Source organism: Pavona decussata, unplaced genomic scaffold (genome assembly GCF_977016875.1).
Source record: "Pavona decussata unplaced genomic scaffold, jaPavDecu1.1 SCAFFOLD_219, whole genome shotgun sequence".
Classification (NCBI taxonomy): Eukaryota; Metazoa; Cnidaria; class Anthozoa; order Scleractinia; family Agariciidae; genus Pavona; species Pavona decussata.
Window position 1 is genome coordinate 1,556,634 of NW_028145624.1, and position 23,591 is coordinate 1,580,224.

At 38.9% G+C, this 23,591-nt stretch overlaps 1 protein-coding gene across 1 annotated transcript; it reads left to right on the forward strand.

Moving 5' to 3' along the window:
• Positions 1-7: 7 nt before the first annotated feature.
• LOC146459450 (SNF2 related chromatin remodeling annealing helicase 1-like) lies at positions 8-22,637 on the forward strand. The gene is made up of 17 exons (XM_085089419.1): positions 8-888; positions 3,164-3,214; positions 5,434-5,617; positions 6,829-6,979; positions 8,081-8,242; positions 9,139-9,204; positions 10,175-10,315; positions 11,541-11,620; positions 12,103-12,154; positions 12,248-12,319; positions 13,434-13,504; positions 14,612-14,711; positions 16,145-16,268; positions 17,251-17,309; positions 19,431-19,531; positions 20,276-20,360; positions 21,193-22,637. Exons 1-17 carry the CDS (start codon positions 153-155, stop codon positions 21,571-21,573), a joined length of 2,616 nt encoding a protein of 871 aa, XP_084945545.1. The 5' UTR covers positions 8-152; the 3' UTR covers positions 21,574-22,637.
• Positions 22,638-23,591: the final 954 nt, after the last annotated feature.

Below are 23,591 nucleotides of genomic sequence, written 5' to 3' on the forward strand. Positions count from 1 at the left end.
TGCCAAGCTCGCAATGGTTGTAGGGTAATGACTAAGGAAATTTGAGCTGGTCAGCGGTGTAATTAGTCATGGCGGCGATTTCGAAGAGATCAAAACAGAGATAAACTCTTCTTGTGGAATGCTGCTCACTTTCTTGGTTTAGATTACTTCTAATGGCATCAATGTCTTCTGGACGCCTGACGGAAGAACAGAGAAAGAGGATTGAAGAAAATCGCCGAAAAGCTCTCGAGAAACGAGCTGCACTTTTGAGTCAACGACAGCAAAAGTTGCCCTCGGCAAGTACGTCGTCAACAACTTCCAAAGGGGCGGCAGGCAAAGTTTCCTTCAATAATGCTGTTCAACCTCCACGTAAAGAACATTCATTGCTCTCTTCAAATACAGGCAACACGAGCATGCAGCAAAGGCAACTACCGTTGCAATCTGATAGAGTTAGACCAGGCACAAAATCGCAGTCGGTTGGTCCTGCATCTAACACGTACATATACACAAATGGTCACGCAAAACCTTCTGTGGTTGGCTCCAGTACAAATCCACAGAATAGCTCAATAATTCCCGTGACATCAGTACCTGGAACTTCAAATAGACCTGATTCATTAACCTCTTTTCAAAGTACTGTTTCCCAATTTTATCGCCCGCAAGACAACACCTCCAGCTCTTCATCTATGAGGAAATTTGAAACTTCCAACTCATCATCTACAGCTGCTTCAACAGCAAATACCAAGGCAGGGCCCTTAAAGACCGGTGCTACCTCCAGCCTTAATTTTCGGAAATCGGAGAAAGAAGTTAAAGGAAACTGTGTGTTGATTAGCAGAGACAGGTTTGCTGTTATAGTACCATACCAGGCACAGCTCATTGGGATTTTTAAGACAATACCCAGTAGACGTTATGGTAAGATTCATTACGCGGGATGCCCTGAAGGGGCATACCGTGTCTAAAAACGGGTCGATTTCTTTTTCTTTTTTTTTTTTCTTCCTCGTAGCTACAAATCGGTACATTGATTTATTCATTAAACTCACCCCTCTCCTACTCGGGGTGTATTGTTCTGATTGTCTTCAACAGAAGCAGGCCAATCAAAATCCATTCTTGTCGCTTACATTGCGAGGGAGGGGATCCACTCGCCCCTACCTGTGTGACGTCAACGCATCATTTGATCTATTTATTAAAAACAGATTAAATTTGTGGCTCCATATTGTTAACATGTTCTGGACTCAAGTGTGAGTTTTCAAATGGAAATTTCACCATTTTGAAGCGGCAAATCGAAAGAATAACTTCTAAGAAGCACCCGACATTTAAAACGGTGGAAATTGGTAAATTCCTGGCGAAGAAATCGTGATTTGTTTGACAGTCTTAGACCACGATGCGAAACTGAAAAAAGGTCATTGAGAAGCTTACGTTATCGCAATGGAATTCCCGCAATTTCCCTTGAAACCCTGAGTAGCGTAACACAAGGGAAACAACGTAACGCGATCGTCGTGACTCAAACTATTCCATTAGCAAGGATAGTTTTATCACTCGGCGAAGCATGCAGTTGGAATAAATGAATCAGCCCCAGCATCACGCGTAATGCCAGTATAGCAGGCATCTTGTTTCATCACAAGCATAGCCTTAGAAAGCTAGTTCTATTTCAAGTATTGGCCAGATGGAGGGATGCAAGTCATTGCAACTTGCATTTAGATATCCATTGAGTGGCTGAAGTGTAGAGTCGACAATTGATGCCGGTTGTTTGCAACATGCCAAAATTCCATTTTATTGCAACCTTGTACATGCACCATTACATCAACTTCTATTGGGTGTCTAAATAGTTAAAAACTTACCTTGGGAAGCATGTGAATTTGAACCTGATAAAAGTGGATGCAAGCCGTCACAAGTCCTGTAATGCAAGATGTTTGCGACAAATGCCGAAACAGAGTTGTTACAATTTTTAGCGTATTTTGAGAAAAAAAATTCAGGGGATCATGTAGGTCAGGATCTTATAGGTTACTGCTGAATTGTTTCTAGGATTCTATAGGATCCTTGATAGATTTTGGTTAAACTGAATAACACCCCCTCCCCTCCCACCCCCCATAAACCTGTTGGCAGACAAACGGTCAATAATTAGGCAACAAATGGCCAGCAGTCTGCTGAATAATGGCCAACAGTTGGTCAACAGACAGCTAACACTAAATCCTTATTCTGAAATAAAGTGTTGGCCGACCAACTGTTGGTGATTTGTCGGTTACCTGGCAGTTACTTGTCGAAGTGTTGTTGGTCACTTTTCATTACATTGCTTTCAAAACTACCAACAAATCCTTGTAGCGTATGAGTTGATATTAATAATGATTAAATTAATAGGTGACAATAGTTAACTTGAAAGACATTTCTTCCTGAATTGTGCAGTTCCAGAAAATATCCATACTCCCCCCACAGGAGGTTTTTTGTTTTGCACCCCTCCTCCCCCTAGGAAATTCCAGTTTAGCTTCATACTTTGCTTCTAAAATTTTGGCTTTTTATTTAAGACGTCCATCCCCCTAGGGATTTCCGATGACCTTCCTTGGGATGGGTATGGATTTTTTTCTGGAACTGCACATTACTCAAAGATCTATAGGAAGGAAATAATATTGGAAGGTGGAAGAAATGTTCATGTCAACCATGTTGTTGACATTTGGACCCAATCCTCCAAATGAAAATATACCCTGGTTACATGGTAAACTTCATATTGGTTATTTGTTGATTATTGACAGTGTGGTGGCTTCTACAATGTAAAGGAGCCATTTTGGTCTAGAGAACATTAACATACTCATGGAAATTCTTTTATCAAACTTCAAAGGCAACAATTTGCTTCATCTCCAGTATTTGTGTCTTAGGCAGCACTGATATGCCAGCTCCAAATCTTTGACCGATGTGCCTTCCTGGTCCCTGGTTACAAGGTCATGCTCTTTCTTATCCATGACTGCATTGTATGAAAAGACAGGATGTCACAACTTGTAGTTATGGAAGTAAACAAGTGCAGGACCAGATGGTCCGGCCACATTCTAAGAATGCCCCAGGAATGCACACTGCAAATTGGGAATTTCCAAAACTTTCCCCATCAAATTTCTATCCCACTGAGACTTTTGGGTTTCTTTGGTTGGATAGAAAATTTTTGAGTACTGACATGAATGAACAACATCTTATTTTGTTGTAGATGCAAAAACATTACAGTGGGACTTCTCCTTAGCTGACTATAACAAGCTCAGTAAGTTAAACTGTTTTAGTTCCTATATTTGGAATTAAATCTTTTCAGTAGTAAGGATTAAGGGCATGCACGGTGTTCGGTTTTGATTTTGTTAGATTCAAATAGTTTACTCACACCCTTACAGTAACTGTATTATAAATTCCAACCAACCTTTTAAATCATTGTAACTCTGTAAGTTAGTGACAGTGAACATAACATTCTATTGAAATATAGAATGTTTGGTTTTATATCAACAGAGTGGATAAGGTAATTATTTGGCCACCATAAAGAGATTTATAATGGTAATTTAACTGAGTGGAGTGCAATTTGGTCTGAAATCATACACGTGATTTCAAAATAGAACGAGCGCACAGCACGAGTTTCATTTGAAATCAAAAGTATGATTTCAGAGCAAAATTGCACGACACAAAGTTCAATTACCACTTTATTACACCCATTTTGAAATCACACAGTTATAATGTCAATATTAATATTCTATTTTAGTTACTTCACTTCCATTTTGATGGGATAAAGAAAGAATGCGATTTAGAGCAAAAAATGGTGCAATTTGGGAATAAATCGCACTGTTGAGGGCCAATCAGATTGCAAGGATCACCAGTGATTTCAAAATGGGTGTAATAAGGGTGCTAATCTTTTTACAGTGGCCATTAAATTACCTTGAGTTTTCAACTCCTTATCAACTGTTGACAAAACCAAATATTTGTTTCCAGTCTCCACTGACCCAACACCTCAGTTTCTTTAGAAGCTAATCCCCGTACCCATATTGAAATATATGACTGGATGTCTTGAGGAATCATCATATGAAATCAAAATGTAATGTCCTACCTTTACAGTGTAGGTGTAAACTTTGCTAAGTGGAAATTTGTCCTGAAATCTAAATTGCACCATTTAGTTCTTCTCTAACACAAAGACACAATGCCATACTGGAAATACAGTTCTGTATCTATTTTTCCATCTTAAATCTGGAGGCTTAAATTAGAAGAGTTAGCCTATGACATTTCCCTAAATTTATACTAGATCAGTGAAGTGAAGCATGAACAATTTAATTTGACGGGCTTGCAGCATACCTATGGTGGCTCATTTTTAGTTCTTTTTAGATAATTTGTTATTTTTTTATTTGGCTCAGATTTGTCAGGTTTTTTGTATGTGGCCTTCATGCCCTTCAGGAAACATTGCTCCAATGTTTTTATCCACTACTTTGGCGCATCATTCAAGCAGTAAAATCCAATGACTATAAGCAAGATTTACATTTTTATCACAAAACAAAGCATCAGATAAAATATTGGACAAGGTTTCCTGAAGGAAAAAAATCTAAAGGAAAATTTTTTTAGTGACCTAAAGAGGTAATATAGGTCAGCTTTGCCCCAAGTCTTCATTTGTGATCATTTTAAACCAGACCAAACGGAATCAGCCAAGCAAGCATTAGTCCATCTTTTGTTGTCATTTTCATATTCAACTTTATAGAAAAAAATTATGTTAATTTATTCTTTGAATTTGAGCCCTTTCTTAAAAAAATAAAACCGGAAGCACATTTCTAACACAGTACAATGTACATCAATAATCATCCTCTATGGCAAATTAGAAGTCATTTGAAGCAATTTGGATCTTTAAGGCCTAATTTCCAATTAGTGTAGTTTGTAACCAATCCATACCATTTATCACTATACTCTGTTGTTATGAAGAACTTGAATTTAATTTAAGGTTTCTTTAACCATTTTTTGTGTCTCAACTGATCCTGGGATGGGGAGAAGGGGGGGGGGGGTAACTTGACCCATGTTTGGATATAGGGGTGCTATTTGGGGTTTGAAACCATGACCCTGTTTAGGACAAAAATAACCTTAAATACCTACCCTGTGTGGGACGATGCGCTCTATTTTAAGACCCTATTTAGATATTGAAAACAATAGCACTTGTCCTGAGAATGATCTAGTGTTGACTGATGACCTTCTAAATAAATGCAGATCAACGTCTCCGATTTCCATACCCTGTCTAGGATGGGTCCAGACCCTGATTAGGACTGACTTAATTGCTTGAAAATATATACCCTGTTCTTGGCAGAGGGGCCAAAACCATTCGCTGTCCTGCAGCATGTCCCCGTATAGGCCATATAGGGGGGTACCCAACCCCCCTCGGGCAACTGATATAGTTCTCAGAGTAAACTTGAAAGAATTCTTGAAGTCTACATTCCTTATAGATATTTTTTAATTTTATTTTTACAGTGCAAGCAGTTCAGTCGTTGCCTGCCCATGTTATAGTGGAGGGATTACCTAAAGCTGTGATATCAACATTCCTTAAGAATACACCAGGAACTCTGAAGGAAATGTCAACCAACGAGATCAATTTAAACTCAGTAGATTTCAAGCTTGTTGAAGCATTAATGCCATTTCAGCGAGGAGGAGTAAGGTATATAATATTTTATCCTGTTACTTGCTGTTTGTTTCCTTCTATTAGACAGTGGGCCAAGCACAATTTTGTGTAGACAACTTGGACTAATTGTTTAAGCAAAGCATTAAATCTCCTGTGATTTTTATTTTGCTGGCAAACGTGGCAATCCTACATGAAATAGAAGCTGACAGAATGTGCTTCAGGCGTAGGTGCATTATGTGCTATATTTTATTTTTGTCTTGCCTTTAGTTTCCTCATGAAGAATCGCCATAGGAAGAAAGTATTGCACCCAAACTGGATCAGTTTAACTTTCAAGGTCACTAAACAAGCAACGGGAGAAATACCTTCTTAATCTATAACACCAGGGGAAATTTTAAGAATAATTACGATAATGTTAATTTGATCAACATAGGATGCCAGATGAATTAAAGTCTGTGAATGAGCTTTAAAGTGAGCAGAAAACACTTTTGAACAACCCATTTTAATTCAGTTTTTTGTTTGTCATAATGTTTCTTGCTTGCACAGTTGTACATTGGAAAGATAATAAAGGATCAGAGCCCTCAGCCATAATTAACCAAGAAGTATTATACACATTTTTATATTGAGCATTTCCTTTCTTTTGGAACAAGGATGTAACTAATTTCAAACTTTTCTTTTCTTTCTAAATTATGATGCAATTTAATAAACTGAAATTGACAAAATTTCCTGCAATGTCCTTTTCAAGAAAATCACAAGAAGGAAACAAATACCTTTTGAAAATTTTCAAAAGTAATTTGTTTTCTTCTATTATACTCTCCCCAACATATTACATTTAAATATCTCACTGAGAGATGATTTTTGCCTTCACTTCACTCATTAGAGCCACAATAGAAATTGAAATGAGTGTATACAATATGCGAGCCAGTGAGGCATGCAAGGCATGCAAGGCAGACGTGTGAGGCATGAATTAAACATTCAAGGCATGAACAACCCCCAACATAAATGCTAACCATTGACCTAACCGGGAGCTATTTAATCTAACCTGAGTGCTATTTAGGCTAACCGGAGTGCTTTTTAGGCTAACCGGAGTATTTTTAAGGCTAACCTGAGTGCCTCACACATCTGCCTCGCTGGCTCCCAGATTGTCAAGACCCAATTAAAATGACCAAGGTTTAAAACATAGGGTATCAATTTTACATGCTTCTTATCGTAATTGCCATTTAATACTGTGCATGTTGTTGTTACACTAGCTTTAGTATCCATCATGATGGCCGAGTGTTAATTGCTGATGACATGGGCCTGGGCAAGACTATACAAGCCATCTGTGTTGCGTGTTACTATCGTCCCGAGTGGCCTCTTCTCATCATTACACCATCCTCTCTCAGAATAACATGGCAGCAGGTCTGATAATATATTCAGCACTTTGATAATTGAAGAGCTACTTAGCCTGCGTGAACACATCTCCTATTTCCTTTGTTGCACTTGGAAAGTGCAACAAAGGAGATAAGAGACGTCTGCACCCAGGCTAAGGGCTACTGAGCTAGGGCAAGAACTATGTAATGGAGATTTGTCTGTAAATTAATTCAAACTACTCCAACTAAGTTCTAGTTTGGCATAAAGATTATCATGTAGGAATCATACAATAGTCCGCTATTTATTTTTCGCTTATCTTAAGGCTGAAATATAAGAATTCTTTGAATGTGCATGTAAAAAAAAATCTAAATTTGTATATAGTACATAATTCCATGACAAGATGATCAAATACGACACTCTCCAGATGAAATTGGAATTTGAAAATGTTGGTTTTTGAGGAGAGGGGAAAACCAGAGTACCTGGAGAAAAACCTCTCAGAGCAAGGACGAGAACCAACAACAAATTCAAGTACACATATACCGAGTCTGGGAATCAAACCTAGGCCACATTGGTCCCTGCTCCCCATAAGTAAGCCTTAAAATGGAGATGAAACTATGTTTCTGATATAAATGTGATATCGAGTCTGTTTGTTGAATTAGAGCTAATTTGTAGTTTGGAGTAATTTGGATTTCATGACCAAATTTCCACTTATTATGTAGCTTTCAACCAAGTTTTTCAAAATAAATTCTGATGAGCTTTGCAGTATTGGAGTGACGTCCTTCCCCCACCCCCCCCCCCCAAAAAAAAGGGTTGAAGTTCATTCTCTTTTCACTCCTTGTTTTACTTTACCTCGCCAAATGTTGATGACATTACTTTTTGCGTGAACACCATGCATGTCATAATTTATAATAATATTCCACTAATCCCAGTTTAGCACCATCCTTAACTGGCCATTTTTTTTACTGACTACATCACAAAAAAGTACAGTAGTACACCGTAATTATTTCACCTTTAAAACTGAGAGACAGACATATTTTTAAATATGCCATATAAAGACATAATGCACAGCCATTTGGCTTCCATAAATATTAAACTGAGTGGGTAGATCTGGTTCCTAACTGATTGCCATGTAATTGCATAATTTTGCAGGCTTTTTTAAAGTGGCTTCCTTCTGTGGACCCTGAGGATATTAATGTCGTCTTGACAGGAAAGGACAGTCCAACAGCTGGTCTTATAAACATTATCAGTTATGATCTCTTATCTAAATGTATGGATGACTTGAAAAGAAAGCAGTTCAGGGTCATTATCGCAGTAAGTTGTCTGCTGTGCTCTTACTTAATTTTGTTACCCGCTGCTTGTTCCCTGCATTTGCAGACATATGAATCAGGGAATTGTAGAATGTTTGATTTCCTTTTATCCATTAATAATATTGTTTTATTCATATGTTCTCTTTTTGTTTGTCGGTTGGTTCACTCCCTCATTCATATGTGCAATTTTTGCCATCCTTGGAGATCCAGAGGTCAAGATTGTTGGGACAGAGCAAATATTTCTTAGGCAGAATCGGAACTAGCTTAAGTTTTACAGGATGGGTGCCTGTCTTGTAAACTTTTGCTAGTCCCACTTAATCACCTGTGAAATCCTTGCCACATCCCGGCAATCTGCCCCTGGGACTCTGAGGATGGCGTATGGTGCAGGAGACCTGCACTTTTGAAAAGCCCTATTTTCACTGGACCCTTATAAGCTGCAACTGCATGTTTTTAGGGTTGGGAGCATTGTTCCGTTGTTCATTCTTTTGTCCTCTTGACCAACCATGTAAGACGTTGCAAACAGTGCAGGCCATCCTGTATGGTGATGGTGTTTGTCCATGTGTGCTTGGGTGGATTCATCCATTATTTTGTTCACGAATTTGTTTGTTTGATATTCGTTTGGCAATCTACTTGCTTGATTTCTCACCTAACACTTTTTCATCCATTTGTTCAGTTATTTAGAGATTTCTGTGTCCTTAGTGCAGCTATTTCTTTCAAGCTAGTTCATTCGTTCGTTCGTTCGTTCGTTCGTTCGTTCGTTCGTTCGTTCGTTCGTTCGTTCGTTCATTCATTCATTCATATCTTGTTAGTGGTTGCCTTTATGACTTGCTTGTTCATAGAAAATTTTAACATCACCCTATCAAGTCTCTCCATTATATCATCTACTGTGTTTTCTAACAGGATGAATGTCATTTTATCAAGAATTACAAAGCTTCAAGAACTCAAGCTGCCCTTCCCTTACTTAAGGTATGTTAAATGTTTTCACTGAATAGTCTTCCAGAATTTGTTATCAGTTGATTATACAGAAATCAGACAGCAGACCCTGTTCTTAACTGTTTACTTCCTGGACTAAATTGATTTGGTTGGGGTGACAAGTTGGCCTCTAAGACCTGGGCGAAATGTCAAACTTCACATGAGACAAACTAAGCTGAGCGTATTAAGTTCATGATAAGTTTGACATTTGAGCTTTACTCATTTGGGTCTACCCAAATTGCAATTTATTTTGTCCCATGTGAAGTATGACATTTGTCCCTGGCCTAACTGTATTTTTCTCCTCATTGCCATGAAATAAATTATGTATCAACTCATTTCTAATCTGAAACATGTTCGAAAGTTCTGAGTGAATGATATTCCTTGCAAGTGATAACATTATTCACATTCCTTTGCCAGAAAGTAAAAGTGAAATTGAATCAAAGTGAATTCCAGGCACTCGGCTTCAGTTTCATTCAATTTCATCACAATGCCGTGTGTGATGCCACGAAAGAAATGAAGCTAACTGGGGACTTCTCTCTCTTCACACAGCAACACTAACATTGAAATCTTAAACTGGCAAAGTTTCAAAAGCAGTCGTTGGCAGTGTTTGCCAAAAGTATTACTGCGCCTTTCAATAACATAAGGACTTCAACTCCAACTAACAATTTGCGTGTTTTACTGCTGTCAATCATAAGTACAGTGACAACCAGCTGACTGCAAAGGAAATACAGAAACCGACAAAGTGGTTCGAAATCTGCCAATCACAATGCACGAACATGACCTTTTAACCGGTCAATAGGTCAAAGAAACTGAGTTCACAGGCGCTTGAAAAATTGCTTCGCAAGTCACTTAAACTTGTAGTGAAGTCAGATACTAATCTTATTTCAGAGGGTAGCAAATTATAAGCATGCGCACCATTGATCCTAAAACTGCCCCGGTAGTTAGCCAATCTTTTTTTTTACAGGCGGCCACTCGTGTTATTTTGTTATCTGGGACCCCAGCTCTCTCCAGACCCCTGGAGCTGTACACTCAGATCTGTGCCATTCAGCCAGGATTGTTTCCCACTTTTCACCAGTTTGGAATCCGCTACTGTGCTGGGCAGCAGGTAATAAGAGTGTTAAGTGTTTAAACGTTAGGTAGCATTTACAGAAAGTAACTTTGTGATAGGTAGTCGATGGGACACTCAGTTTGCTAGGAACAGGTATCTGTCCTCGACTGTGAGCCTACGGAATTCAAGTGCAAAGTTAAAGGAGCGATCTTTATTAGAAGGAAACAACCTGAACTGAACAGAGATGGAGGATAAGATCCACTGGCGGTCTCCAATCACCTTTTGGAGCCTCTGCGATAGAAGGGAAAGCTCCGAATTTAAAGCTTTCTTTCTCCGGAGAAAAGAATTTACACACGTTATGTTCCTGTCTATATTTCTGAGGCAAACAAGCTAATGCAATTTAACATTTCATTCTTAGTGTTGTTGGTCAATGAGCATGCAAGAAATTTCAGAGAAGGCAAAAATAAAGTGTGTGAATTCTGATAACCTTCGTAGCAGGGATAATCAGGGAGGGGAGCGAGAAAAGTGGGAGCCAGCCCCCCTCCCCCCCATTTCCCCCGTCTCCCGTTTTTTCTCCCGCTTCTCTCGGCCTCCTTCCTCCTCCCAAATTACACCTACTACACAGGCTAGAGGTCTTAATCCAATAGCATAGAAATGACCACACTGAGAAGTGAATTGAGTCATTATGACTAAGTTTTCGGTTAACCTTCGGAATAGTTGAGCTTAATTTTGTTTCGTTTCTCTTTAAACTGTAAAAAAGTATCGTGCAACTTGCTGTAGCCAGTGCATGGCGTGAATGTATTATTTCCATTCTGTTCTTTGGTTGTGACATTTCCTGTACTTACCAGACCTTACCACTGGTTCCATCCTACATTCACCTCAGGTTGTGATTGGTTTCAGTTTAGGAAAAAAGACTGTGAACACATTCATTTAACTTTGAGATGTCAATTTTTCGTAGCTGGGCAATTGTCAATGATAGCGTAACTGCAGAACGTACAAACACCTGGACAGAGAGAGAAACCCTTAGCTTTTTTGACAAACGATTTGTCTTCGATTTTCTCTGTTTTCCCTCTATCATTATAGTTTAATGAAAGTGTTCACGGTTTTTGGATTTGCACGGAATTGTGCCGCTTTTGTGGCTCTAGAGATTGCTTATTTCTAGTTTGTTTTCAGTTGAACCTGCCAGAAGAGTAACATTTGAAACACTCTATGACATACTCATACATTAAAATATCCGCAAGGATCGCCTAGTTCTTCTCCTGAATACAAACGTTCATTTCAGAATCGCTTCGGCTGGGACTTTTCAGGGGCATCTAACATGCAGGAACTTCAGCTGTTACTGGAGAAGAATTTAATGATCAGGTGAATAATTAATCAATCAATTAATCAGTGAGTCAAGTCAGTCAGTCTGTCTGTCTGTCTGTCTGTCTGTCTGTCGTTCAGTCAAGTCAGTAAGTCAGCCACTGAGTCAATCAGTTTGAGTCAGTCAATCAATCAATCAATCAATCAACCAGTCAGTCAGTCAATCAGTCAGTCTGTCTGTCTGTCTGTCTGTCTGTCTGTCTGGCAGTCAGTCAGTCAATCTGTCATTTAGTCAGTCAGTCAGTCAGCCAGTCAGTCAATCAATCAGTCAGTCAATCAATCAATCAATCAATCAATCAATCAACATCAACTGCTCCATTGGGTGGGTAAATGAGCCAGTCAGTCTGTCAGTTTGACCAATTGACCGACCCACCAACTGATGGACTGATTGATCGATCGATCGACCAAGAAATCGATAATCCTTAGGTTACATTTGGTATATGAAGAAGTGGACCTGAATCTTTATTTTCATTACCTTGTAGGCGACTGAAGAAAGACGTTCTTTCCCAACTGCCTTCCAAGCGGCGACAAATGGTATTGTTATTTTGTTACATGCACTTACTGACAACTTACATTTACCAGTTTCAATAAGTTTATTGCAACATTTTCTAATTTGTTGTACTGCAGGTTCTGTTGGATCCATCGCTTATTAAGACTAAAACTCTGGAAAGAGCAGCCAAGGAAGTATCGAAAGCCAAGGTATTTCTTTTACTAGAAATCTTGGGGTTATTTGAGCATTCTTGATGCTACCTTCTTACGGGTCTCTTACAGAGGACAAAGTTTATAAGTTTATGGCAGTGTATCAATCGTCAATCCGTTAATGGTGTATTGCAGTGGACGTGTACATGTGCTGCTCTTATCCACCGTACGAAAAAAGGTGGCGGTTGTACATTTTACCACAATACCATGCGAAGCTAACACAGCCAATAGGCACACAGAAGGCCATTTAATTTTTTTTTTTTTTTTTTTTTTGCAAAATTCGTCCCTGTACAACAACATTGTGTATGCAAGGGTTGAAGTTTTAAGAACTTTACTGTGTGTCTTTATAAGCGTTTTTAGGGTTTTCGTACGCTAAGAATTATGGGTAGTACCAGTCGCCATCTTCTCATTGCGTCGGGCGTTAGATCAGTGAAGGCCGATGGTTCGAGTTTGCGCCCGTTTCTCGAAAGCCCCAACGGGATCGATACTATTTCGTTTTCGCGCACACTGTTTATCAATAGAAAGTCAACTTTGTTGATTTTGAAAGCTTTATCATTGTTTTCTGCACAGATTCCATGACTTTTCAAGTAATACTTATTGGGCCCGATAAGTTATGGAGACTTGTTAAAAACGTGCTTCAGGTCTCTGCATTGTCGTGTGGTTTTCTTGGACAAGAAACTCTACTCACATTGTCTAACTGCAAACCAATAAACTGTCAGAGACACCTAGTTACAAAATGCTGGGGGTATCGCTCAGTGGTCAGCATCGTATCCCATCCCATCCCATCCCATCCAGGGTGGAGTGGCAGTGCTCCTTGTTGCTTTATGCCACACAACCCGGTGTTAGGCTTGGTCCTGTTCAGCCCTTTGAATCGTTCAATCTGTTGAGTCTTTACACGGTCTTGTTACCTTCTTATTCTTCTATGTGTAAAACTCCGAAAAACTATTAAAGACGACAACAAAAGTCATTATTATCCTTCTCCACTTTTTAGTTCTAAAAGGATCCTGGTGGCATCCTAGGCAAGCATTTCCGCTCGTTCCAATTAACCATTTAATTGCCATCGTCTTTTTGAGTTTACCCTCAAAAGATTGTCATTATTTCCCTTCTTTCGCAGCAAAAAGAACAACATGGAGCCCTGCTCAATTACTTTTTTGAAACTTGCGCCAGTAAGATTCCTGCGGTCAGGTAAGAGCTGTTAGAGTTTCGTATTTTGCTTGTCAGTTATTAGAGAGAATTAGAATCTCGTTTACGACAAACGGCAAACGTGAGATTTGTGTTTTTATTTTCTTGAAAAAAGTGAGTCTATAAATGAGAATGGTGCAAAACAATTCTGGCCTTCGATACTAACGCAAAACTACTCAATTTTACTGAGAATCTGTAAACAGCGAGCAGCAAATGAAGGTTAAATATGGTCACGTGGTCATTTCTGCCGTTTGCCGTAAACGGCAGAAATGACCACGTGACCACGATTTTCCCGCCATTATTCGAGTTTGCCGGTTATCGGTTGCCGTTTCTACGTGAAAACAGGGAACTACGTAAGTATTTCTTCCTTTTTTTCTTATACATATAAGCAGTTAATTGTTTAAAACAAGTACCCCAATAATTTTTCCGGCAAGTCATACTAGGAAAAATTAAGTTTCATGTTTAAAAAATCCTTCACAACTCACTCCTAACCGCACTTTTTTTTCATGAATTCACCACAGTGAGACGCAAACAGCTTCATCGAAACTCGCAAAATTAGCTAAAGTCAAAAGGTTCACGCTACTTTACGTGAAACGTGAAACGGAAAGGTGACGTTTGCCGTTTCAGGTGAACGCGATGCTAAATCTCTCTGTTGATTCTGAATCTGAAGCAGAAATGATTTTGAATCTCTCTATTAATAAGTTATTTTATGTCCACAAAGTCAAATACATGCTTCATTTGCTCCGCAATATATCTTCTTAAATAGGCTTGGGCCTTCAAAGAAGCAGACAATACAAGAAAGAAAACAAACAATACATGAACGGTTGTCTGTACTCTGATTGGCTAGGATCTTTGAAAACTAATGGTATATTAAAGAGGTTGAAAAATACAAACAAAAAGTGTTAGCGAGAGGATTGGGCGCATGTTGCTACGAGTAGATTGACTTAAGTACAAATCAAAGACAAAAACTGCACTGAGAGTCAAAATGGCAAGGTTCTGAATTGACGTGTGTCTATTTGTCTACTATTTACTAAGTATTATTACTGATTGAAAAACGAGAGTACAACATTTCACTCATTCTTTTTTTCTTTTCTTTTTTTTTTGTTTCAGGGACTATATTTTAGACCTGCTTGAAGGCGGTCGTAAGTTTCTGGTTTTTGCTCATCACAAAGACATGCTGGACGCCATAAGCACTTGTCTGACTCAAAAGGTAAGTCACGTGACCTTCAGTTCCTCGTTCTTAGTGCGAGATCGTGAGGGAACATTATTGATCACATTGTGTTGTGTGAAGGATGAGACGTGCGTGAGACAAAGAGGGCTTTAGCAACGACAACGAAAACGTCACTTGAAAATATAAGTTTTCGTTACTTGTACCACCTCCCGATTGTTCCAATTCAGTCAACTTGTACGATGTGGCCGAAATATGCGTGAACTTAATTGATAGGAACGGCGTTCAAGTAAGGAAGAAGAAAATAAAAATTCACCGTCGTGTGCTCACGTTCTCCACACTAACCTTGAATTTAGTCACTACACGTTGTTGTTTTGCTGATGACGGCAAAGAAATGTACCAAAACATGTAACGCACGTGCAGAGCGACTGTTTTTGCTCATTAAACCTATTGTTTTATGGCGTTCTCGTTGCCGTCGCCGTCGTCGTTGCTAAAGCTCCCTATAGAGTCCACAACCGGTCGGATAATCCGCCTTACCACTGAGCTACTGCCGAGAGACTCGTGACGAGCCGCGTCCATCAGGATTATCGAAAGCGATCTTTGTGGGATAGCATCACGTTACGGTTTTTCGTAATTCATTTCGACAATGCGCTCTTCACTTTTCACACTCCTTTGTGGCCTTCTTTTATTTTTTTGACTGAACTTTTGTATTTAGCCGTCTTCTCTCGAAAGTAGAGACCTTACGCAACCAGGTAGGCAACACGAACAAAAACGTCACTTAAAACTTTCAACTTACTGATTATCCCAACCAGTTCATCTTGCACAATGTGGTCGAATCGAGGAACATGATTATTAGCAACGGCTTTCAAGTGTAGCAAGAGAAAGAAAAATTCACCGTCGTGTGCCCTTGTTCTGCTTGAAACTTTGAATTTGGTTATTTCACATTGTTGTTAAGGTGATGTTAGACAGGACGATTTTTAATCCAACATTGTTGCCTTAAAAGTTGCTACCGTGTAACGGGGCGTGCAGCTGTGTTGCGCCAACACATTGCAAGTTTTTTTTACCTGTCTTCAAAACTACGCAACGCGTTGGCGTAACAAAATGTTGCGTTAAACGCTTTCCGCGCGTTATGTTGAGTTAAAAGTCGTTGTTGAAAGTTGTCTCGTGTCAAAGCAATGTACATGTGCTAAATTTTTTAACGCGTGCAGAGCCATTGTTTTGATGTTCTGGTTGCTATCGGCGTGGTGTTTGCATAAGGACTCTATTCTAGTAGTAGACAGAGGAGATTGCTGGAGTTCAGTCTCATCATTCAGTCTGTCTCATAGCCCTTTGCAGACACTGGTTTGTATTTCAGGAAATTTGTACTGTTCTAGGTCCAATACGAAATTCATTGTCAGCGACACTAACCTTTGAAGATCTTGAAACTCTAGCATTTTCGTTGTTAGCTTACATCGTTGTTTCTTGTTATTTGTTAGAAGTACAAGTACATTCGCATTGATGGCACTACACCAGCCGCTATCCGCCAGAACTTGTGCGATCAGTTCCAACAGGATAAAGACTGCTTGGTAGCAGTGCTTTCTATCACTGCTGCTAATACAGGTATAAAATGTTTGAACTGTTTTTGCACGTACAGAAAAACTGACCACGGTATTGCCCTCAGCCTCGTCGAGGCTCACAAGAAAATGAGTTTTAAGAGTCACGTGCAAATTTAACAACAGATTTGGTCTCGCTTTCAAGGTAACCCGGAAATTTCGGTCTTTGCTTGTTGAACAATCGTCCCGCGAGGCGCTATATAGAGTGTTTTCACATGACGTCACGGCGGCCATGTTGGTGTCCCAAAACAAAGAAATGGCGGCCATGTTGGTGTCCCAAACTAAACCTCTGGGAATTGAACTCTATTTTTATGCAAATACTTTCTTTTGTTTCAGTAAATCAATATGGCCGGTAGTCACGTGGATGAAAACACTCTATAGGAAAGTGGTCAAAACTACTTTTCTCGAACAGGTTCTACTAAACCACAAAATAGATGGTGGTCTCTGCCTACACCGCCCCCCCCCCCCCCCCCCCATCCTTCCTCAAACTCAAAAAATGCTGTCTTCAGTTATTGCATAGCCACCCCTCTATCCAGCAGTTAAAAAATGGCAGTGAAATTCAAGACTCACTTTGCTTGTTTATCTGGCTGAATATTTTTGTGTCAACTCAAATTGTAGAGCCAAAAGTGAATAACATATTGTCGGTAATGTTCATGAAATAAGTTGTGTCTTCGATAACCCTCCTACCCCAGACAAGGTGGGTCCTCTTCGAACAAACTTATTCTGACCAGTTGCCATAAACCCTTCGGTTCGGTTATTAAAAGACGGTTTAGACGGTGTTTAACAAAACCACGTTCTAAGCATTTTCAATTTTGCCAACAATCATATCTAAACATTGTCTGCTACTGACGGTAACAAGAAGGCTTGCATCCCAGACTAGAAACTATTTATCTACTTAAAATAAACCACTTATAAACAGATTTGGAGGCCCACTGATTGTCTTAAGTTAGACTCCGTTTAAATAACTGGCCCTTCGTGTTTGTCCTCAGGTTTAACTCTTACCGAGGCCAGCGCGGTCGTGTTTGCAGAGCTGTTCTGGAACCCTGGGGTGAGTTCAGTAAAATGAAGTAAACTTCAACCCAATAATTACACAGCCGCAAATGGTGAACCATATGTAGTATTTTGACGTTATTTTCTTTCTCCTACCCTCTTTTTCGAAGTTTTCAGAATGGAAGTGGAACATTTTGAACAACGTTTTTTAAGGGTGGAAGTGAGATATATGAAATTCATATATTTGAACAGCGGATGAACGAATTGATGAATGAGAGACCCTCGCAGTTTTTTCCCTCGCAGTTTTTTACGGAAGCCTGAAAAATTCACACTTAAACGGGATTCGAAGCCATGACCTCTGCGATGCCGGTGCAGTGCTCTACCAACTGAGCTATCAATCCTGGGAGCTGGTTGCTCTGTTGAGCTCGTAATGTACCCGTAAAATTTATATACACTGTATTTAAAATGCGATCGAAATAATAGACCGTTCTCCAAAATGACGGCCGAAAATTCAAATAAGTTAAAATTAAAAACGTATACCAGCACCAGAAAGAGCACTTTAAGTTTAGTAACACTGCAAAGTTTCAGCATATCAGATGTACATGGTTCGTACAATCTTGAAAAGGTCTTGAATTTTAGTAGTCGTCTTGAAAAGTCCTTGAATTCGGTTAAGGTCCTTGAAAAGTACCTGATTTCTTTATTAGGTCTTGAAAAGTCTTTGAAATTTCCTAATTTGTTTATTCCATATCACTTTTCGGAAAAATGAAATGATTTTACTGGGTTAATTTGCGCATTGACGACTAATAACTGGCGATAACAATGGGACAAATGGTCGGTATAATACATGTAAGTATACATGAATCGAACTTTGATCTTTGCCTCAATTTCATGTACGTCTCACCAGGTCATGTGGGTTTGTCCACCACATGCGTTTGTTTTCAGGGGCTATGTGATCGGTCGTGTGTAGCGTTTTTCTAAGCGAGGTATTTTTGATTTTCCCTTCGTTTGCAATTTAAATGAGCGATCGGAAAATGTGTATTTAATCGTAAATGGTTAACTGGTGCAAAGTTAAGCTGGGTTAAAGGATTCAAAGGCGACAAACACAAGACCATGTGTTGTCGGTTTGTAATGAAGAGATCAACATAGAAAGCATGGGAGAAAGCGCCTTGAAGTCTTACATGAAAGGGGAGAAACACAAAAAGAAACGCTGGAACTGGATATAGACTCACTCGTGAAGTCAACAGATGATTTGAGTGTCAAAGCTGAAGAAACTGGGCAGCTGACTCTTGCCAATAAGTCTAATGCTCTTTAATAGAAAAGCAGCCAAAGATAAGACTCTTAAACTGCAAGACAGGCAAGAAGTTGAGGACAACCTAAATGGAAAGTTGGAAGCTCTAAAAGGCTGCTGAAAAATAAACATTTTATCATTTTTGTTGAACAATATTGTATTGCTGTATCTGCATTTCAAAATTTATTTCTGTACCTCAGACGTAAGTGCAAGTAAAATAGCCAGTGGGGGATCATTTTACGGAATTTCATTACAGAGGCTAACTTCATCAACCAAGGCTGAACTATTTGAAAACCGGAAATAAGTTATGACTGAATTGAGTGTTTTAGGTGTAAAAAGGAGACGAAAATGTTGATATACTGAATAAACATTGGTCCTTGAAAACTAGTTTTTCTCCTTGAAAAGTCCTTGAATTTTGTTTGTCTGAAGTTGTACGAACCATGGGTGTAACATCAGCTGAGAAAATGTAAGTTGGAAAATGAGAAATTTACAGACGTTTGTAAGACTGGGGGTATGACGCATACCCCCAGTCACACAAACGTCTGTAAATTTGTCAAATTCATTTTACATTTCCTAAGCTGGTATAACACCTAATATACTAAAACTTTGCAAGGTTACTAAAGTATAGGTGCTCTTTCCAGTGCTGGTATCCAAGTATTTCATTCAGTTCAATTTTAACTCATTCAAATCTGTTGCCGCCATTTTGGAGAAAGGTCTATTAAAAAAATAACGAACCATCACAGTTGTGTACGCAACTTAAGCGTTCAAACCTGAATATTTTCCAGCTTTTTTTTCGTAGCTGTTTGAGTTGTGTTCATATTTACAATGGTCTCTCTTATATTCACGTTTTTAAAGAGCAAATACAGAAAACGCCCTTTGTTGTGTTGTCAGGCTCTCGTACAGGCGGAGGACCGTGTGTACAGGATTGGACAGAAGAACGCTGTGAACATTCATTACCTTGTGGCCAAAAAGACCGCTGATGACTACCTGTGGTAAGAAGGAAAAGTTGAATTAGGCTATCAAACTTATAGTTACACGCTAGACGCCTTGATATGGGAAACAAACGACCAAGAAGTAGTTTAGTTTGTAGTAAAGGGAACATGTGGAAAATGACCAGCTTAGAGCGGTTTTCAATTGAGTGTTGAAAGTAATTTCGCGTTTGCTTTGGTTTTGCATCACTACGCTCTGTGATTGGTTAACAAAAATCGCGCCACTTTCTCAACCAATGAGAAACAAAACCAAAACCAATCGTGTTTTCGCCGTACGCGTTTTCCCGCGCTTGCTGCCAGTTACATGTATTTGCTTCGAATTCTGATTGGCTCGTTGTCTTGTTTACATTTGTTGTGATTGACCAGAGTAATTACTTTGGTTTTGGTTTCACGACACTCAATTCGAAACCGCTCTATTAGGAAGTGGATATGATCAATGACTCACCAATGTTGGTGGGGATAGAAGTGTATTGCACATCATGTAATGTGCGCTGTTCCCCCTGTTATTTAACTTTTGTGCTGCCAAAGCTGCCAAAGTGGTTTTACTAACAATTTCTGTTTCTATCAGCTTTATGATAGAGTCAATAACGTAAACAAAGGTTTTTTTAGAACATTTTGTTTTGGCCATCAGTCTATCTTCAGCGTGCATAAAGCAGTACTTGAGTGAGGGGTTTGTTCTAGATATGCTTATTTACTTACAGAAGTTACAGAGATTTCAACTGAAACGTAATTTTCCTTTAATCTCAGGCCATTGATTCAAAACAAGCTCGAAGTTCTGGGTAAAGCTGGTCTTTCTGAAGAAGAGTTAGACGTTGACTGTACATTTTTTAAGGTACATACCTCGATACAACAATATTGGTCATTCTGGTTGCTTATACTAATAAGACTGGTTAGTAGCTTGTTTCACCCCGCCCCCGTCTCATGTCCCAGTTGTTGTTGTTTGTTTGTTTCAAATCAAATAACTTTTATTTATCCACGGTATTCTCATCAGTTACATTAGGTACTACTTATAAAAATACTAGTTTCAAAATTTGTAATATAAACTATCTAAACCTACAATAAATTAAGTAAACTGCTTTACATGGGAGCCGTGTTTGATTAAGCGATTACAATTCGCAATCCCTACCTTTCCTTGCCCAGATTTTTTAGTTAGAGGGTTTATGACAAAAAGTAATAAATAAAATTAAAAGAAAAAGAATTGTTGAACCTGCGGAGCGTGATATTTTTTGACGCCGTCTTGGTGATGGCGGCCATTTTGAATTCGTTTTTTTTCTTTTTGGCCATTTACCTTTGGTGTTATTTAAGCAACCTTTATACTGTTTCAGTTTAAATAACAGTGTAGTGTTTTAGTTTTAGCGTTGTTTTTTCTGCTGGGCTAGACAGTGGATAAAAAGCTGTGTTTACGTAAACGTTTTGTGGTTTGGAAAAGGAAACGGTCGTTAATAATATTTGTATAATGGCAGGGTACAACAGGTCATACACCGTGAAAATGATTGAATTCATCAAGCTAATAACTTGGTGGGGCATTCGGTAATAAGCATGATCAAACATGGGTTTCAATCAGCTTAATTTAGGTGACTGTTTAAATAGTTGATGTTTCTTTTGAAGTATGCTTTCGTGCTAGTGCACTCTCAAAGGGGCTTCCTTGTTTACTTTTTCCTCAGGATCCGAGACAGCAAACATTGTTTTCATTCGTTGAGTCTTTTGTGGAGGACTACGCAGAGGATAAGTCCAGCAAATTGGTCGAAAGTGTGGCTTCTACATCTTCTAATAGTAATTCAAACTCGGAAGTCAACGCTAAAGCCAAGACGTTGGAGTCGAACAAATCGAAAGATGTAAAGACTGTAAGCGGAAGTGACGTAAGGAAAAGGAAACCTGAATTTAATGCTGTGGAGACAGGAAGTGAAATTTCCAGTGCACTGGAGGACAATTTTGACTGGTGCGATGGTATAGAAGATGAACATTGTATTTCTGGTGAATTTCAAAAGGATATTGTCAATTGTAATAATGGACCTGGTCCTTCCGCTAAGAGATATCGCCGGTAACTGGCTGTGTATCGCTATTCACTGTTGCATGTAGAGAGCAGTTTTCAATTGAGCCCGTATATTTAATGTTCAAATTAATTTGCGTTTACTTTTTCTTTTTTTTTTATTTATTTACCCAAGTGATTGGTTTGCAAAACTTGCGGCCTTTTTTCAACCAGTAGAGAGGTTTTCAATCAAGTGTCGGAACTAATTTTGCGTTTTCTTGACTGCGCTCTGTGATTGGTTTAAAACACTCGCTCCCCACGTGCCACTCTTTTAACCAATTAAAAGTCAAATTAAAAACAATGGTGACTTGCACGCACGCGTTTTCCCGCGCTCTACGTTATTCATATATGTACTTGCTTAGAGTTCAGACTTGCTCACTGTGTTGCTTACACGTGTGGTGATTGGTCAAGATTTACGATTCTCCTTTGAAATATTGCCATTGTGACTTGTTCGCACGCGTTTTCCCGCGCTTGACACCAGTCAAAAGTATTTGGGTCGTGTTCTGATTGGTTCGTTGAGTTGTTTCCATTTGTTGTGATTAGGTTTGGTTTTACGACACTCAGTTGAAAACTGCTTCCTCTCTTATCAGTTAAGTGATTTCGGAGGTGCCTGTTGATAAGCGAAGAAGAGTCTTTGAATTGAGGTTAGGGGAGTGGGGCGGGGTGGCATCGGGTTAACATAACCACAAAATAGTGGAGGTATTAATCGCAAATTGGATTGTAATAAAATCCAAAACACTACTATTATTCACGCGGGTATGCAATAGATTGTCAAATTGTGGCCGAAAATGATAAAACATGGAAGAACTAGAGCAAATCGACTGAAGAAAAAGGATGTGGTAAACGAGCAAATGATTGAATAAATGTAAGCTTGTCACTTGTTTAAACTTTTTTCTCTACTGTGGAATACTACTTGAACCACTGAAAGTTTATAAAGTTTTGTTGTGAAACCTGGTCGTTTTGTTGCTAGGTTACATGAGACAGGCGCTCCTGACGAGCGCGAGTCGCCATAATATATGTACTCTAGATAATAAGAAAAATATCATGTTTGTAAATAAACTCATATGTTCATAAAACCAATGAACTGAAATATTTTTCTTCCTTTACAATCTAATCTGCCGCTAATGAAAGACTTTCTGAAGTTTCTTTCTGTCACGAAGCTAGCTTATAGGCTCCCTTCAGTTTTTCTCGCGAGTAAGAAGCCTGTAGATAAAAGGTATGAAACCACTTAAGAGTATAGTGGTACCAGCTTCTAGATACGACCAGTTTAGTTTCGCTGCACGAATGTTCAGTGCACTCCGATCAAACCAGGGAACTTAAGCAACAGCAACGACAACAACACTAAAGACTAAAGTGCACTTGAGTCAGGAGCACTTGAAGTGTACTTTGGTTTTTGCCAAAAATAAGGGGTCCACGCTAGGCACTTCAAGTGCACTTGCGGCAACATCCGAGCGGAGAAGTTGAAAGGAATAAACTGCATTTGCAGCAAGGCAAAAAGTGTACATGCTGTCGGCGAAGGAGTATTTATTTGAGGAGTCCACAACGTATCATCACCGACAAAACGGAAACATCGGCGTTGCACTCTCAACTGTAAGTGGATTTGTTCGCAATCTTGCATCGATGTTAATCTATTCAACGAAAGGAAAATCTTGTTATTGGTGTTTTTCTAGCGGAGCGCATGCTATGTTTTCGAGTTATGAAAATTTAAGAACAGTCTCCTACGATTTGATGAAAGTATTGAATACTTACATTTACACTTACGGACTGAGTCATTCCCATCCTGCGGATGGAAAAATGCGAATGACAAAATAAAATAAAAAAGCCACCTACATGTGCTTAGTCGAGTTTGGCATTATTATTATTATTATTATTATTATTATTATTATTATTATTATTATTATTATTATTATTATTATTATTATTATTATTATTATTATTATTATTATTGGAATTAGTTGCCTTTTCTTGCTTCCTTAGATATTCTTCATAATACTTTTTATGTGAAAAAGTGAAATTCGCCACCCAGAATTTGAA